General features: G+C 37.7%; 1 protein-coding gene across 3 annotated transcripts in view; it reads left to right on the top strand.

The window, feature by feature from the left end:
- Positions 1–16,537, top strand: part of znf711 (zinc finger protein 711) — a 45,450-nt gene extending 28,913 nt beyond the window's left edge. The window contains exons 6-9 of one of the 3 annotated variants that reach the window (NM_001105523.2): positions 8,631–8,765; positions 9,063–9,200; positions 9,628–9,759; positions 12,295–16,481. In NM_001105523.2, the coding sequence (NP_001098993.2) occupies positions 8,631–8,765; positions 9,063–9,200; positions 9,628–9,759; positions 12,295–13,472 (1,583 nt within the window). In that variant the 3' untranslated portion in view covers positions 13,473–16,481. Of the gene's footprint in view, positions 1–8,630; positions 8,766–9,062; positions 9,201–9,627; positions 9,772–9,880; positions 11,402–11,652 lie in introns of those variants that run through there. The other 2 variants (NM_001365610.1, XM_073921479.1) reach the window with 2 other exon arrangements.
- The last annotated feature ends 2,628 nt before the right edge of the window (positions 16,538–19,165 follow it).

Genomic DNA, 19,165 nt, shown 5'->3' with positions numbered 1-19,165 from the left:
GGTTGAAAAAATTTAAACAGAGGACCAGGATGAGAGAGAAAACTTTATTATGAAAGGTTTTGTGAAAAATAGCCATTAATTGCAGGCATGTACGATGGATGACTATAATGTTTATATTTTTAGGCTATAGTTTATAACCGATTGTGTAAAATATTGAATGACATTATGCTGCAGGTGCTATCGATTTACTAACAAATTAAATACTCCTATAATGTAGTTAAAGCTTAGATCAATATCAAGATTTTATTCTTATTTTGCCGCCTGTAAAATAATTTTAATAAGCACTCAAGCACATTTGCCGGGTGCTTAAAATCTTTGAAAATGTTTTCATTTTAATGTAGGCTATAGCCTATTTTCCAGCTTTGAAAGTGCTTAGATTTTGGATAAAGGGCTTGGAAAATTAATTGTATCGCTATGATAATTTATCTTTATAAATGGTTATTTAATTAATAAAATAAAAAACATATTTATGCTCTGCATGAAATGAAAACTCCGCTGTGGCCTGTGCAAGTGCCTGCAGCCTGACCCATGGCGTGCACATTTTGAGCAATGGGAAAAGACCAAATGCATGGAGGTTATTGGTTTTGCACCCTGCATGGGCGCCTCGCGTTTTGCCATTGCCCGCTTTGTGAGCTCCAGAGGAAAAGCATGTTACCTCAGTGGCGTCTTTCATTCTTCAATCAAATGAAAGCAGAGGCGGGGTTTCCTTTGAGGTGACAAAGTGTGTTGTCAAGATACGGCGAACTTTTTAATAACGGAGTAGAGACTTGTGGTCGCTCTTTTAAGTCATCCAAAGTTGTATGACTTTACAAATCTTGAATTTTATAACATTATTTTAAAAATTAAATTATGACAAAATTGACAGCAACATTAGCGCAAAATAGACCAGCTGATTCAGTTGTTACCAATAGTGACATACAAAAGAGCACCGCGCTCCTTTTTTTCTTGTCAATATAAAATGCATTGCGGAGCGCCTAACGTCTCTGGAATGAAAAAGCGCGTTCGTTGTGATCGGCCTCTATGAGCAACACATATTTGTTAACTCGCAGAACAGTAACACGTGCAAACACGTGCTTACAGATGTATTTTGCCAAAGAAGCAAAATGAAAGAAGGATATTCTGGCCACAGTTTGACACAGGAGTTGACACAGGAGTTGACGAACCAGCGCTGATGCTGGTCGTCTGTGCAGCCTGGAGCCGCGTCATAAACTCAACAGCTTATAAAACATGTATGCAAATTAATACAGTATCACATGTAAATAACAAAATTGTTATATCCTTAGCCTATATTTAACAAAAAGTATAGGTTCAAAGCCTTATGGTTCATTGTCATTATCTTTCCTTATACTCAGCGCGCGCGCGCACATGAACCGCAAGTAAGACAGAGGAAATAGGCTAATAAATCATAATTAAGACATAATCTTTAAAATGACTTCTATTAAAAATGTTGACAGGCTTTGTAATATTATAACAGCGGAGCATTGATTGAATGCATTTTTTCCGTAAAGCAATCTATTTGAGCTAGCCTAATATTGTTTAATTGACGGAAGAAAAAAAAAACACGATTGGACAGTCTATGCCGATTCTTAAAAAGCATTCAGTCATGTTTTCGTTTTGTACTCTTAATTTGTCATTTAAGTAAAAAGGTTTAGAGCAGGATTTATTTTATTATTTTTGTTAGTTTATTCAGTTATTCTGTGCTGCTAAAAAACACTGCAGGTGCGTGAAGATGCTCCTTCTGTATGCTGTTTGCATGTTAAATTAACCTAAATCAGTATTTTAAAATGCAATATTTAATGTGTCAGACAAAATAGGCACGTCAAATTTTTTTTATTAAATAATATTTTGATATTAATCTGTGAACGGTTAATATCGCTTAACGAGCGGTTGTTGATTGGCAAAATGAATCGAAATCAGCATTCCTAGTTTGGCATAAATTGTATCTTAACTATTTGATCTATTATTTGACGGTCAGTTACCCTATCTACAAAAGAAACAAGAAGTGCTTCAACACAAGGTGCTGCATCGCCAAAACACCAAGATTATGCGCCAAGATTATGGCATGTAAAATGTTATTCTCTTTATTAAACATTTATTTTTGAAATGTTACTAAAATGGTTTATAGCTAACAGAAATGTTCAGTTCTTGATATAACATATGGATGTTATGTACTGTAAGTCAGTAATTGTAATGCAGCATCATAATGAACAAATATGCGCTAGTCATTGGCTTATATTAATAAGGAGTTCAAAAATGGTCACGTCCGTAACGCAAAATTGTAGTTGTTTAAAGCAAAGACCTGAGATGAGTTGGCGATCATTATTAGTATGGACATATTTTGGCTTTGTATACAAAGTTTCATTTTATTTGTTATTATATTTATTCCACAATATAAACTTTTTCATTAAATCGTTACGGACGTGACACGTGAGCGAAGCTGCGTGATGTCTTAAATATGTAGCTCATAAATCAAAAGGGCAGTAATGTTATGAAAAAGTAAGGGTAATTATTTATACTACAGACTCCAATCCTTCTGCAGAATGATTACTGTTAACATAAAGCATGGAAAAGGTGAGTCTTTAATCCCTTATTCTAAAGCACGAAATGTGGTTGGATTATAATGAAATTTACCATTGACACAATCCTCATATTTCATGGATAAACAAACCAATTTCCTTAAAAATTCAACAAGAGCACATCATTACAATAAAATATAGACCTTAATGAGCAAATTTAAATAGGTTTTGTTATTTTGGTCAAAAGTTTATTTTTTCATGATAAGGTTGACATTTTCATGGAATTGACCATATATATATATATATATATATATATATATATATATATATATATATATAAAGGGGAAAACTAAGGCCTTGGGAGGGCAATATTACTTGACTCCAGCGGGAGTCTAAGCTCTTTTGGGCTCTCCAGCGGGAGATAGAGCTGCAAGTGCCATCTCCAGCTAGGGACGGGAAGGATGGAGGGCGGGTGGAGGCCCCAGCTGAAGGGTGAGTGGCAGTTGGGCGATGACCCCTGCGGGGGTCGAATGCTTGGGAGCAACTCTTGCGAGAGTTAGAGCTTGAGGGTGACAGCACTATATGTAAATATATATTTATATGCGTGGGTGCATATAGATATATAGATATATAAATAAATTTAAAAAATAAAAGATAAATGTGAAAAATAAATAAGAATAAAGAAAAATAATGGTCTAGGGGCAGGGAGGGTCAGTGACGTGACTCATGCTCGTGTCACAGCTCGGGGTTGGGTGAGCTATTTTGGCCAACTCCAGTAGGAGTCGGGAGAGATGAGGGGGAGATGGAGACACCTACTGGAGGGTGACGGGCATAATAGGTGCTCTGGGAGTGTTCCAGCGGGAACAGAGCATGAGGGTGGCAGCACTACATATAAATTAATATTTATATGCGTGGGTGCATATGAATATAAATTTATATAAATAAAATCAAACAGAGAGGATAAATAAATAAATAAGGCTATATTATATAGCATTATAAGAAATGATATATAATATATAAAAAGCTAGGGCTGGGGCAAGGCTAATATGATTCCTTCGGGAATCGAAGCTCTGTGTAACATTGTACGGGGTTCGGAGCCATGGGGCGGGGTCCTACAGAAGTCCTAAAAAATGGGGTGGGGGCAGTGGAGACTTCTGTGGCAGCGGCCTGGGGGGGCGGGGTGACAGGGGGGGGATCTTGGGCAGGAGGAACTTCAACTTGTAGTTAGGGGAGTGACTAGGGAGAGAAAGCTGAGTGCAACTCAAGCTATAAGAAGGAAAGGCAGTTAGGAGGCTGGGTCATGCCCGCGCCCTTGCGTGGTTGGGTAGCTCTTCCGCTCCTGGGGAGCTGGCATAGCTGGGTCTTGTCATATCCCTGGATTATGCCTGTGCCCTTGGCCGCTGGAATTAGCGTGTCTGCTGGTAGGGGTCTTCAGAGCTTCCTTGAGATGGCTGTGGCTCAGCTTAAATGTAAGAATTAAAGGCGTCGGAAGACCACCTTCCAAGTGTTTGTATGTGTTGTTGAGATAGCCCTTGTGTGCAGCTGTGGTGGCATTGGGAATTAGCAATAGGATCTGAAAAGGAGCCGTATGCGAGTTTGTGCAATTTTTTAAATTCCCCTTAATAACTCTTGATAGAGTTGTCTTGGATGTGTTTGTGTGAATTGTAGGTATGAGGTGTAACGTATAGTCTGAATGCAAGCGGGGAATCAGGAATAGAATTGTTGAGTGGGGAATGGGATATTGGATGAGCTGAGCAGTGAGGAACTATTGAAATGTTCTGGGGTTACATATGGCTCTTGATGCAAATTGTATGCAGTGGTTATGGGATATCATCTCAAAAGGAGGGATGGCTCTGCTTCCGGTACCAGTTACTGGAAATAAGCAAGAAAGAGAGTCAGCAATTCTTATGCAACTAGGAACATGATACAGCCGTTATAATAAATCGTTTTTGGCTAAAGTCCAAATGTAGCGATGGAGAAGCCGCTTTAAGCATAATGATAACGCCCTTTATTAGGGCAGTGACCAGCGGCTTCGTTGTAACGGTGCTGTGTAAGAGGATATACTGGGGATGAATTGGATCGCTTATAAATGAATGGGCAGCTATTCCAGCGCTAAGGAAGTAAAACATGAAGCGGACCCCGCACTTTTAGCGCCGTTCGGAGACGCGCTGCGTCTCGCCGTGCGTTTGGAATTCTTGACATGTTCAGTCGGGGTGCGTGCTCCGGCGCCGCCGTCAGCCATTGATGTCCAGCTGTTGTCCGCAGTGCCCAGCCTCACTTTAGAACAATTGTATTCTACGGCGCCGCGGAGCGCTATTGTACATTTAAATAGTTTCATAAAATAAATATTAATTATGTGTGTCTGGTTTGTATTGGCCTACCAGCCCTTGTCATGAGCGCGCGCGTCACAGCGCTATGCGGCGCCTCCGGTGCGCGACTCCTTTCAGGCCGGGATTGTTACGGCCGAGAATGGATAGATACTTCATCTACTACAGGGACTGGTGCTGCGAGTTGAAGGAGGCGAGTGACAGAAAGCCATCCCTGCGGAATACTGCGCGTGAGTTTTTAGTGTCCTAGGTTGGACAGCAGTGTGAGCTTATCATGAACTTGGTCTTCAAGGATAAAAAGAGAGCTAATTTAAGTCGATTAAATTAGATTAAGAAGCTTGTAAATTATTATTTTATTTCAATTGATGCTTAAGAATTCTAGACGGGCTTGGCCGGACGTTCATCCGCGATGGGGATGCCAATATTAGAGACCTGTCACTAGGTTTTGGCTCGAAGATATTATGGGGGAGATATAAGGAAATTATCTAATAGATGAACTACGTGCAAACGCCGTGGTTATTGGCGAGAATCCAGCAAATGCTTAAAAGTGTGGATGAATGGGCTCAGGCCCGGCGCTACGGGGGGCGAAGGGAGGCATCGCCCCCTCAGAAGAATTTGAGCCCCTCAGTTTTCATAAAGGATTATTAACTCTAAAAATTATTTCAGTAGTTAATTAACACTCCCGTCATCCCGACCTCAGACACGTTTAAATATTGTATAATATGAAATGGCAATTAAATTGTGAAATTGTGAGATTAAAGCTCCTATTCCAGATATGTGGTCCCCGCATCAGGTCAGGTGCGTCCTTATAAACGTGCACACGGCGATGGAGGCGCACTCAACTCATGCAGGAAAAACTGGACTAGTGAATGACATGAGGCTATGGCAGCCTAAGTAATTACATGTTTTGGTTAACTAATTCTTTAAACAATTCTCTGAAGATCTAAAGAGAAATGCAAAATAATATTGCCGTTAAATTAATTTGAGCAAAAACGCGACTGTCCGCTCTGTACATTTGTTTTTAGTTATGTAGCTTATTAAAATGTTTAGTTCACTGCCCAATCCCATAGTAGTCTACACTATAGGCTTAATTATTATTTAAATGTATTATTTTCATTATTATCAATATTAATAAAATTGACGAAACGCATTTTGACATGCTGAAGCGCACTTTTACAGTTGTGTAAGGAAACATCCCATTATTTAGCAGCAGTTAAGACACAATAAAATGCCTTTACGTTTAAGTGATCGGTCTGCAAGTCGAGTTACTGTGTTATAAATTTAATAAGTGCGTAAGTGGATTGCGGATCATCCTCTCACTTGTACTGCGAGTAGGCTAAATGATAATTTATAAAAATATGTAAGGCTATACTGCTATTTGCTCATGCAAAATTAAACCCCAGAAAACATTGTAGGCTTGTATTTGAGGCGTGATAACTCGGTTATGCGGATTTCACAATTGGTTATTGCCGGTTATACGAATCTGACCGTGGATTAGCTTGCATGGGCATCTACCTAAAACTTAAACGTTTATGGCCTATTATTGAAATAAAAAGGAAGAAAATAAGGTGAATAAAATATGATTAAAATCACTGTTGACGCTGAAGCTATAATCTGCGTTAATAAAAGGTATTGCATAACCTTCGATAACCAAATAAGAATTAGCCAAACTGCAAAATATTAATACTAAAGTAGGCTATATTAATATTTAATTGCTTTAGGTCGGTAACTCAGGCAGTAATGCAAAGTAATAATAAATGTGAATAAGGCCTTAATGAAAGGATATATCCTGGCGCCAGGCCTGTATGGGCTACTTCTGCGTCCGCATATTAAACGGACTTCTTAATAGAATTAAAATCTCAGATTAATGCCGAAATTCGGAGGAGATGCCCGAATCAGGTTTTAATTTAAGACAAGGAAATGTTGACTTGCAAGCCAATTTTCCGCCGTCTAGATTCATCAGAGATTGCTTGTTTAATGCTGTGATAATTTAAAGCGTCATGTTTATGCGGAATGATGCTATTAAAGCTGAAAAAGGGTGGAATATATGAGGTGATTAAAGAGCCGTTATTAGACGTTTTTAGAAACGTTCTAATGCTCTTTCCAGTAGGGTTGATGAATGTGCTAAACTGGGATAGAGTCTTTCATTTATCTTTCTCGGATAAAAGGTCTTTGATTTCTGGTTCAGCGTTGGTGGAGAGCTAGTGAGGTTATATGGGAAGGGAGCGCCGAGATACCGGGCTGGGATCCGTTAAACAGACCTGAAATGAGAAATACAGAAAAATTAGATCAGGGTGCAAACATAAATCAATAAAAGATTAAACATATAGGCAGAACTCGACAAGTAATTTCAGTTTCCATGAGACTGTCGCCGCCGTAGTTGCAAGTGTGTAGAAGTGAAAGGAGGGAAGGCGGGGATATAGCGAGGTAGGATGGATAATTCTTAGTGCTGGGTTAATGTAGGAGATTTGGAAGAATAGATAAGAGGTCAGGATCGCTGGAAGAGGCGGGCTGGAGTTGTACTGGATTGGTGAGCTGCAATCTGGAAGGGTGAGGTGGAAATCCAGGAGTTGCGTTGATGTCCGGATATAGTCTTATTCATGTTAATTTAATTAATGAAGACTGCAGGATGTCCGATTCCGAGATTGCTTTAATGCTTTCCTTACTGCCCCGGAAGATTTTGCAGGGATATTGTCTGTTTGGGATAGAGGTGTAGCAGGTGCGCGTAGTTGTTATGTCATAGGGGGGCGGAGTCGGTTTAGACGTGGATTCGTAAGGTCTTTCTGGGTTTAATGCAGCGGCTTGTAATCATGGTTGCGGCGTCTAGGAGATTCGAAGAGTTCAATGACGGTCGTTTGTTGGATGTGAGAGACGCATGATGATGCTGGAGAAGGTACGTGGCGGAGATTGGGATTGTGTTGTGTTCCGGCTGGAGTGGATAGGCCTTCGACCTCTTGTTGGAGCCTCGGTCTCGAGCCGACTTCGCGGCTGAGCTGGGTGTTGTTGAGGCGGGGCTGGTGTTTCGGAGAGCGCGGAGCTTTCCTTCTTGTCTGTAGCTGCGCTGTTGCTCTTGAGATCTCAGACGTCCACTGTTGTTGTCGTTTTTGTAGATGCTGACGATGATGGAAATGGTGGTGTGGTATTGTAGTTGAAAATAGTAGGAGGTCAGTTTGTCCGTGAGTAGCTTTCGGAGGAGCAAGAGAGGACCTGTCGTCAGCTTCTTCGGAAAACGAAGATAGGGGTGTAGATCTTAGCTAGGTTATTTATAGTGAGTTTGGATCGATCTGATTGGCTAGCTAATGAGTGTAGATGAGTGGCCAGCTGCAGTCAATCATATCACGTGCTCCTCTCGAAATTAGTTTGTGAAACTTCATTTAACAGAGCAAGGGAATTTTCACAGTATTTCCGAAAATATTTTTTCTTCCAGAGAAAGGTTTATTTGTTTTATTTCAGCTAGAATAAACACATTTTTTTTCACGTTTTAGGGTCAAAATTATTAGCCTCCTTAAGCTATATTTTTTCGATTGTCTACAGAACCATCATTATACAACAACTTGCCTATTTACCCCAACTTGTCTAATTAACCTAGTTAAGCCTTTAAATTGCCTTTTAAGCTGACTAGCAGTGTCTTGAAAAATATCTAGGTAAATATTATGTACTGTCATCTTTTCAAAGATAAAATAAATCAGTTACTAGAAATTAGTTAATGAAACTATTATTTTTAGAAATGTGTTATCATGATCCCTTTAACATAAATGTGTTTGTGTTGTGTTCTGTTGTGTTGTAGGCAGCACGGAGGTGGTAGAAGAGAGTGATTTTCCTGGTAGGCACACTGTGATGGAGTCAGTGGGTTCAGGAAGGCTGCCCAGAGAGAAGATGGTCTACATGGCTGTAAAGGATGCCAACCAAGAAGATGATTTAAGTGCGTTCTGTAGGACTTTTACACTTCAAATTGTTAAAAATGTGTTATTCTGCTTTTGAAAATGAATTTTCTTCATTATTATTTTATTTAACATTTTTATTTATTTTTTATTGTTGATTTAACAGTAAACAAAGGTTCATTAAATATGTCTTTATACAGGGTTAAAATAGTATTTAGAATGGCGATTAACCCAGGGTTAAGCACAGTGGAAAAAAACCCTCTCCATTTAAGAACAAGTACCAATGCTTATAGCCATTGAAAAGTGTGTTATTTTTTTGTCACCTGTCCTTAATGTAGACTGTTCGGAGATGACTGACCAGGTGTATATGGAGGTCATTGTTGGGGAAGAAGAGGCTCCTGCTATCACAGAAGCTCAGATGGAGGACTCACCAGTTAACAAGACCATTGTTCCTGCAGCCTGGGCAACTGCTTATGGTCATTTATTTCACTTTGTTGTAGCGGGAGATGAGAATTGCTTTGAATGCATAGTTCACCAAAAATGAAAGTTCTGGCTGAAATTGTAATTGCCTACTACCAGCTTAATGTAGTAATGGAGCATCAGAGATGTTGTACAGAGTACATGGTTTTTTAAGTTGAAGTTTGCAGGTGCTAGATGTGAGCACATTTGAGTTTCTGAATTTCTAATTATTATGATTTATAAATTCTGATTTATTGTCGGCTTAATACTTTTGACAAAATTGTTATGCTGCAAGAGACAGAATTTTCAAGATGGGTAAACTGTACATTTCAATGAAATGTAGCTTTAAAATTTCTATAAAGAAACAATATTATTTATTTTTCGTGCATTTATATCTTGTAAATGTTCAATCAAATTTCCTTACCTGTCATGGCTTTTCTACAGGAAGCAGTCTAGAAAGTAAGAATGGTGCTGCCACTCCCTACCTGCAGATCACTGACAGCATCAGCACAAGCCGAGCACTTAAGCAAAAGATTAAGAAGAGAAGGCGAGGAGAGACACGCCAGTGTCAGACAGGTATGAGCTTCTGTAAGTGCAGTTTGATCCAGGATGTTTTTGAACTCCTCTGTCTATGACAATAGAAAGTCGCATCTAAAATATATATATATTTTTTTTACATTTTTTATTTAATATTTTTCACTAACATATACATTTGGGTGTATACATTTTTGACTGTTATCATAAATCAGATTTGGCTTCAGTACTGGCTAATTGAATGTATATGCATAAATATAATTTTGTATAACATCTTATAGAAATAGAATTTTTTTTTTTGATAAGAGCAATCTCAGTCACCAGATTGGCACAATTTTGATCAAAGAAGACAACAAGGTTTGTTTGAGCTTGGGTTGGCCATGATTCATTGCTGTGTGTATTATTTTGTATTACATAATTGTAATTGTACTTTGGCTATGAATTTAATAATGAATCTGTGTTTTACTTTAAGTCTAGCTCTATTTATTTAAAAAGTGGTACGGTTTGCTATTTTTGTACCATTCACAACTGACAGTGGAAACATACATAATAAAACATTTTATACTGTACCAAACCATGCCTTACCACTTAGTGGAAACAAGCCATAATACTGGTGTTTAGTGTCAGTGATCAAATCAGATCTGGAATATGGTTCATCCAGACACCCTCATCACTTATTTTAAGGGTTTGTATTTACATTAATATTCATTAAAACCCTCAGAGCATGAGTGAGTCAGCCAGTACATGTCAGGTCCAGTCTCATTTCCACAATCACTAATGGGGTTTTATCAGGCCTTCTCGAGGCTTCCTCAGGGGAAATAGCCAAGGGTTTTGGGTCTACCAAATACTGTGAGCCAAAGCAGCTAAGCTGTAGCTTGATAATAGTCATGAACATATAACACACAATGATTTGCAATGCTAAAGGATATTTATACTAATGCTTGCCATAATAAATATACAATATGTTTATACAAGAGACTAAATTATTATTGAAATTGTCTATTTGTTTGTTTCATATTTCATTTGTATCTTCGCTGTGCCATTGTTCAAGCTAAACTTCAATGTGTCCGTTTTCCTCATGTGAGCTCCATCTGTTGCTTTGATTGATTGGATAACAGTAGTATAATGGTACATGATAATAGTGAGATGGACAAATTATACAAATGTTCATTCTTCTTGAAATTAAAGCCCTAATGATCTTTTAGTTTAGTCTAGCGATCATAAAATAAAGGGACGGAGGGAAGCAGCAACCAAACCAGTAGTGCTTTTGTTTTTTCCTCACATATAAAAAATAATGCTCAATACCTATCAGGGTATGCATGTAGATTGCAGTTCAAGTTTGTATATTTATTTTTTCATTTATATAACAGGGAAGCGAGTTTTGGAGTATACGTATCTGACTGCAGTTTATGTATATCACATGAATACCTGATGGCTGCAGTGTGCTCTCTCTCTTAAACACATTACAGCTGTTCGATGGTGCGTACACATCACTCCCTATTTGTGTATCTATGGTTAAGGCCTCCACAATCCATTCTGTCCCATCATGGATTAACATGGTTCATTCTAATATTATCCATGGGATTCCTGCAAAATGTTTAAACATAAATTGAAAAAGGCAAATAAATGTATCTTAATGTAACTTAAAAGTAAAAAGGACACATTAAGACCTGCTCACTTATCAGCAAGTGATAAATTGCACAACAACTTTTCCTGCTTCTTCCATAGTGGAAGCATTTTGTCTGGTTGAGAGTTGGGTGTGTATCGCAGTTTCAGACATCTCTAATGTTATGAACAACAAGGTCACATTTGCATTTCCTCAAATCTGTCAGAAGTAGTGGGACAAAAACTTCAGTATTGCAGAAAAATATGTCCCGCGCAGATCTAGTCTGAACGTGCTTTCACTGTTTCCTGATTTCTCCACTGATGGTCTAGCAAAAATAGTATCTTTCACAGTGAGTGTTATGGCTTAAGACTCACTAAGCTCACTGTAATTTGGCAAATACAGCTGTTGACCTTTTTCACAAGATGGTAATGATGCATTTAACGGTAGTAAGCATCTTAAATCCTTGAAAAATTTTAATGTCTTCATTTATTTATTTTTGAATTTTTATTTCTATTTAAATAAGATATTTTGAACATGTTTGAAAATGTGTTTTGATAGTTTACAGCGGATATTCACTGTCTGCATACACTGTAGATGCATACCTTCGAACAATTCTTGTAGAATCAACCAATGGCTAGGATCTATTTCACTTGAGTGGTTCAACATGGAATTTCAGTGTTTACCAAAGTGTTACTCTCCATGTGTGATGGCATTTCCCCAGGAGGATATACATGCATATATTTAATTATAATTTTGCATTAGTCTGAAAGAAGACAACACATGGGCGAATGTAATTAAGTTCTAGTAATGTTTCAATAAAAATTGCATTAATACACAAGTAACAGCCTTTAAAAGAACACTGGATACATGATTGTATGTATCTTAAGAGATTAAGTATAGATGGTATAGTCTTATTTCAAAATATAATATGGAATTGATTAATTTCAGCACATTGTCTTTCTTTATTTTAGCTGTAATCATTGGTCCTGATGGGCAGCCACTGACTGTATACCCCTGTCACATCTGTGGCAAGAAATTCAAATCACGGGGTTTCCTGAAACGGCACATGAAGAATCATCCGGACCACATGTTCAAGAAGAAGTACCAGTGCACCGATTGTGAATTCACCACCAACAAGAAGGTGAGTTTCCACAACCATCTGGAAAGCCACAAGCTCATCATCAAGAATGAAAAGATCCCTGAGTACACGGAGTACACTCGCCGATATCATGAGGCCAGCCCGCTCAGCTCCAACAAGCTCATTCTGCGAGACAAAGAGCCCAAGCTGCACAAATGCAAGTATTGCGAGTATGAGACTGCCGAGCAGGGTCTTTTGAACCGCCATCTTCTGGCCGTGCACAGTAAAAACTTTGCACATGTCTGCGTAGAGTGCGCTAAGGGTTTCCGCCACCCCTCTGAGCTTAAGAAGCACATGCGGACTCACACGGGAGAGAAACCTTTCCATTGCCAGCACTGCGAGTTCTCTTGTGCCGACCAGTCCAATTTAAAGACTCATATAAAGAGCAAACATGGGACAGACCTGCCCTTTAAGTGTGGCCATTGCCCACAGGCGTTTGCGGATGACAAGGAGCTCCAAAGGCATGCTGAGATATTCCAGGGTCATAAGACTCACCAGTGTCCCCATTGTGAACATAAAAGCACCAATTCCAGTGATTTGAAACGTCACATAATCTCAGTACACACTAAAGACTTTCCGCACAAGTGCGACGTGTGTGAAAAAGGCTTTCACAGACCCTCTGAACTGAAAAAACATTCGGAAACCCACAAGGGGAATAAAGTACACCAGTGCCGGCACTGTGATTTTAAGACGTTGGACCCCTTCACACTAAGCCGCCATATTCTTTCTGTTCATACTAAGGACTTGCCGTTTAAATGCAAGCGCTGCAAGCGAGGTTTTAGGCATCAGAACGAACTTAAAAAACACATGAAAACACACAGTGGCCGCAAGGTTTACCAATGCCAATATTGCGAGTACAACACTACAGATGCTTCAGGTTTCAAAAGGCATGTCATATCAATCCACACTAAAGACTATCCCCACAGGTGCGATTACTGCAAGAAGGGTTTCAGGCGGCCATCAGAAAAGAACCAACATATCATGCGACATCACAAGGAAACCCTGTTATAACGATCTTTAAACTACAAGACAAGATCTGACGCTGTCATTTACATGGTAAAATTGAAAAAATTCCTTATTTAATGGTCTGCTAATATGTAAAAAACATAAATCAAATTTGAGGCGGGTATAAGTGGTTAACAGTATGGTCATGTCTGTTTTTGTTTTGTCTGCATAGAAAAAGTTAGGAAAATGCTCATTCTCCAGTGCCTATATTTTCTACCCACTTTGATTCAATTCAGTAAGCAAATACTAATCCTCAACAACGTTTGCCCTACAATAAAAATTGTCATTATTTACTTGCCCTTGTGTTGTGCCAAACAATGACTTTTATATTGAGATAGCATAAAAGCAGTGCCACATAAAACTTGTGCTGCTTTATTTCATTGCAGCTTAGCATCAGAAAGGCTAAAACCGCAACATAAAGGCATCATAAACTTAAGCTTTTCTATTTTGTGCACATGTTGGCAAATGTTTGAAAGCCGGATAAAAATATTCAAATAATTATGTGTAGCATAGAAAACGGTTTGAAATAACTCAAGGGTGAGTAAACGATGATCAAGTTTAACAATAGGTGTCATGATAGATGCCATATTGAATTGTACACGGATGTAAATTAGGCTAGACTCACTGCACAATGTAAAGATCCTACATCACTCCTCAACTTTACAATTCACATTACACAAGGTTTATGTTCTTGCAAACGAATATTTTAAAAATATGTTTTGTCAGCTGAGCATTTGGCATTTTGTCAAACATCCGCACGATCCACTTAACTAGGCTTTTTTTTACATCATTTTATGAATTAAATGTGCTGTTTGCTAGTTTTTTTTTCTTTTGGCCGAGGACAATAAATAATTCAGTTATCTATGGTATGTTTAACCATTATGATGTTAATTTAAACAACTCTTGTAGTTATCAGAAATTGTGCTGTTTAAACCAGTATGTTTTTTGAGGACTTTCATACCATTTGCTCCTTGCGATCCTGGTGTCTTGATTGATTCTTCACATATCACTCTGTGTTGTTAACTTTGTGAATACTGTTGCACATTTTAGTGTATATGTACAATGAAATGTTAACAATGCGATGAACATGCACATACTGCCAATTATTTAGAATCTCTTGAGTCATGCCTTACATCTGTTTTTGCACTGAATTCAGCAAGTATAAATCACTTGTGAATATTTTAACAAGTTTCAGTTATGCTACGATAGACGTATACATTAACAAATGCAAATCAACAAAAGAGCTTTTACAACTTTTGCTTTTATAATGTCGCTACTTTGTTGATCATTTTTGGTGGGTGGGCAAATATTCACATCCCAAAGAAGCCATTCCCCTTCCAGAAGTATTTGTGCGGGGAAAAAAACTCAGTGCTTAACAGGCATGTCTTTATATACCAGTGACTGGCATAGCTGTTGACTTCTTATATGTCTGTAGTTAACAGCAGTACCCTGCAACTATAGTGCAGTAAACCATACATGGTGAATTTTATTAATAAGAAGAGGTGAAGAGAGTCGGTTTTAATCTATTTTATTGTCAGACACCCAAATGTAGTAGTCACTCTAATGGATAAAAAAAGTACTAAACGCGTCACTGTTTTTTTTCTCAGAACACTTTTTATAATGTGCTGTGGATTTTCACCAGATGTCAGTAAACAACCCAAAGTAATCAACAAAACTACTTGCTTTTGAAATTAAGTGATGTGTAATCAAATTAAATGACACAGAAAAAAAGTATTGAACACACAAAGAAAGGATGGGGTAGAAAGGCATGGAAAGGCCAGACAGCAGCGGAAATCTCACAGCCAAAGAAACTCTTAGCTGGTTTCAGACAAAGAAAATAAAGCTGCTAGGAATGGCCCAGACAACCACTTGACCTGAATTCAATCGAAAATAAGAGCTAAAGATTAGAGTTGATAGACAAGAACCACAGAACTGTCAAGATTTGAAGAATGTTAATGTATCGGGGGGGAAATCACACCTGATCAATGCCTGTAACTCCATTCTCCATTCAAGAGTAATCTGGAATCTGTCATCACTTTTATACAAAGTATTAAAATACATTTAAGTTGTTCAGTACTTTTTCCTTAAGTTATTTCATTGTTATTGCACATGACATAATTTCAGAATGAAAAAACTAAATTTTGGGTATTGTTCGGGGTTTTACTGAAATCTGGTACAATTGCACCTCAGCAGCACCTTTAGAATATGTATGTTTACAAGAAAAATTGGGACTGATCAATACTTATTTTAACTCCTGTATGTAAAACATAAGCTCTGTCTCATAAGAACATGTTTTAAGATTGCAACAATAGAGGATTGAAATCTTCAGTTCTGAACAATACGTTCTGTTTCTTGAAATTACAGAACACCCCTTCTAACAATTGACATCATGACAGAAATATTGCAATTTCAGTATCAAATGGATGTTGCAAATCTAACCTTTATTATTATTATTATTATTGTGATGGCCATCCTTTGTTCACAATTGAATCAGTTGTATTAGGTTAATGCTGTGAAACAAAACTGTTTAATTGATTATGTAATCATAACTTTTAGGCGTAGTTACAGACTTCATTAAGTGAGACCTGTAAACTGGAGAGATAAAGCAATTTAAAAAATTGTTAATATGCTTAAATTATGAATTAGGCCTATTACTTTTGTGGCTTTTTGAATAATTCCAACCTTAGTTCAAAACTCACCTGCACATGCAGTTGTTTGGCAGATGCCTAGTGTTGAAAATTATGTGAGCAGTACAGATATTGCAGTGTTTGTTAATGTTGTGATTGGGTACTTGCATAATCCATGAAAATAAAATTAATGCATTTCCTTGACTTTCTTTTTGCTATTGGCAACCAATGGACTACTGGTGAGGCGGTAATACATCTTTAGTTTTGTTTTAATTGATTAATGTATTTATGTATTTGCTTTAGAATTGTTTTGCACTCTGGTGTTTTATTGACATTCAGCAAATGGCACTTTTCAGATGTATGAAAAATAAAAACAATGAAAATTGAACTCCATCTACTTATATATAAGAGTTGTATTATGCTATTAAAGTGGTCAGTTGTAAATGCTGTACTCTGTTGCTCTTCTATACCCTTATTGATTGTATCAGTGAGTTCAATAATTCAGTAGTCCGGGAATTAACCAGAGAAGACATTTTAAGGGTGGCCTTGACTACAAAATCCTTTATGTGCACTCCATAATAATAATAATAATAATAATAATAAAACATGATAGCTTTCTCTTGAAATTTTGAAGAATAAAACAAACTCCATCCAACTCAAACATCTTTCATTAACACAAAATGTCAACCAATGCAAATCATCACAGAAAAGGTGGACCATTTTATAGTAATAGTAAAAATATTTTACAAACGCTTGAAATAAAATGGACTGTGTATATTTCAAAACAATTGTGTGTCTGGGTAGCTGAAAATATTTATTCCATTCTGTCTCCAGAGCTAAAGTGTAACTAGAAAGAAGTTAGAGCAACCCAAATAAATGAACCAGCTCATCTGTAAGTGACATCAACTGGATTCTTCATGACAGACATTGTGTCGTAGACATCTTGCAATGATTGATGATGATTGATTGATATTTATCTAGTTTATGTAGAGATAATTCCTTTGGTTTGTCTCAAATATTAACATTAATTATATTATTTATATAAATATTGGGGTTTTGGGTAATTATTAGTTGATTGTCTGGCCAAACTAAAGGATTTGTGAGATCATCTGACTTGTAGAGCCTCTTACTGAAAATACAAACACAAGAAAGACACAAGAAATTGTAATAAGCGTGTATTTATTAACAAAAGAATAAACAAGTATACGGTGCATTCATAGTGCTTCACTTTTTCCACATTTTTTTGTTACAGCCTTATTCCAAAATGGACTCAATTAATTCATCACCTTAAAATTCTACACGCAATGCCCTATAATGACAATTTGAAAAAATATTTCTGGAAAATTGTTGCAAATTTATAAAAAAAAAAAAAAGAAAGAAAAATTACATGTACATAAATATTCACAGCCTTTCCTCAATATTTTGTTGATGCACCTTTGGCAGCAATTACAACCCCAAGTCTTTTTGAATATGATGCCACAAGCTTGGCACACCTGTCTTTGAATTTTTGCCCATTCATTTTCGCAGTACCTCTCAAGCTCTATCAGGTTGAATGGGAAGCCACAGTGTACAGCCATTATCAGATCTCTCCAGAGATATTCAATAGGATTTAGGTCTGGGCTCTGGCTAGGCCGTTCAAGTACATTTATCAAGTTGTTATGAAGCCACTTCATTGATATTTTGTTGGTGTGCTTTGGGACATCGTCCTGCTGGAAGATAAACCGTCACCCCAGTCTGAGGTCAAGAGCACTCTGAAGCAGGTTTTCATTCAGGATGTCTCTGCATATTGCTGCATTCATCTTTCCCTCTGTCCTGACTAATCCTCCTGTTCCTGCTGGTGAAAAAAATCCCCACAGCATGATGCTGCCACCACCATGCTTTACTGTAGGAATGGCATTAGAATGAAGATGAGCAGTGCCTGTTTTATTCCAAATGTAACGCCTGACATTCACTCCAAAGAGTTTTAGTCTCATCAGACCAGAGGATTTTGTTTCTGTGAGTCCTTCAGATGCCTTTTGGGAAATTCCAGGTGGATTCCTGGTCAGATGGTTGTCCTTCTGTAAGGTTCCCCTTTCCCCACAGAAGAACATTGGAGCTCAGACAAAGTGACTATCGGGTTATTGATCACCTCCCTGACTAAAGCCCTTCTCCCCGATCACGGAGCTTAGATGGCCTGCTGGCTCTAGGAGGAGTCCTGGAGGTTCCAAACATCTTCCCCTTATGGATGATGGAGGCCACTGTGCTCATTGGAACTTTTTAGAGCAGCAGAAATTTTTCTGCTACCTTCCCTAGTCTAATGCCTCGAGACAATCCTGTCTCAGAGGTCTACAGACAATTCCTCTGTCTTGATGCTTGGATTGTGCTTTGGCATGCACTGTCAACCCTGGGACCTTATATAAACAGGTGTAGCCTTTTCAAATCGTGTCCAATCAACTCAATTTACCACAGGTGAATTTTGAGGAAATAAATGAATTTGATAAGGCTGGAACATAAAACATGTGAAGTGAAAGTGAAAAAAGTGAAGTGCTATGAAAACTTTCCAGACGCACTAAACACTATTAAATGTACAATTAACAAAGTTTTTAAAAATGAATCATGAATGTGATTAAATCGAGTATTGTGCTCTTCTCTAAAGATAAGCTAGATCTCTAATAAGATAAACATTATTCTGAAATACCAATTAACTCAAGAAGTTGTCATTAATAGATATCTGTTATAAACATCTAATTAGAATTAAAATAGCGTATACTGAAACACACTATGCCAAGGTCTCTGATAGAGGTTTAAAAAATAATATATTTATGTTTCTACTCTGGATGTATGTATCTGATGTCCTGATGCATAAAACAAGCAGATGTGGGATTGTAGATTTCTGGAGGTGACGGTCCTGACATCGGATCCCGCAGGCTTCTTTTTCCTTTAAGGTAGAGTTTATAAAGCCTGGAACATGCAGGTGTGGGTCTTCTTGAAAGAAGGTTGTGAAGCTGTGTTTTTGTTTTGAACATTTGAGAAAGTCCTTGCTATAATGCAAGTTTTGAAGTCTTTGAGCAATCTGGATAAACTGGCACATGC

The sequence above is a fragment of the Danio rerio genome, chromosome 14 (assembly GCF_049306965.1).
Source record: "Danio rerio strain Tuebingen ecotype United States chromosome 14, GRCz12tu, whole genome shotgun sequence".
Taxonomy (NCBI): domain Eukaryota; kingdom Metazoa; phylum Chordata; class Actinopteri; order Cypriniformes; family Danionidae; genus Danio; species Danio rerio.
Note: the sequence above shows the minus strand (reverse complement) of the source record. Positions and strands in the feature narration are given on the sequence as shown.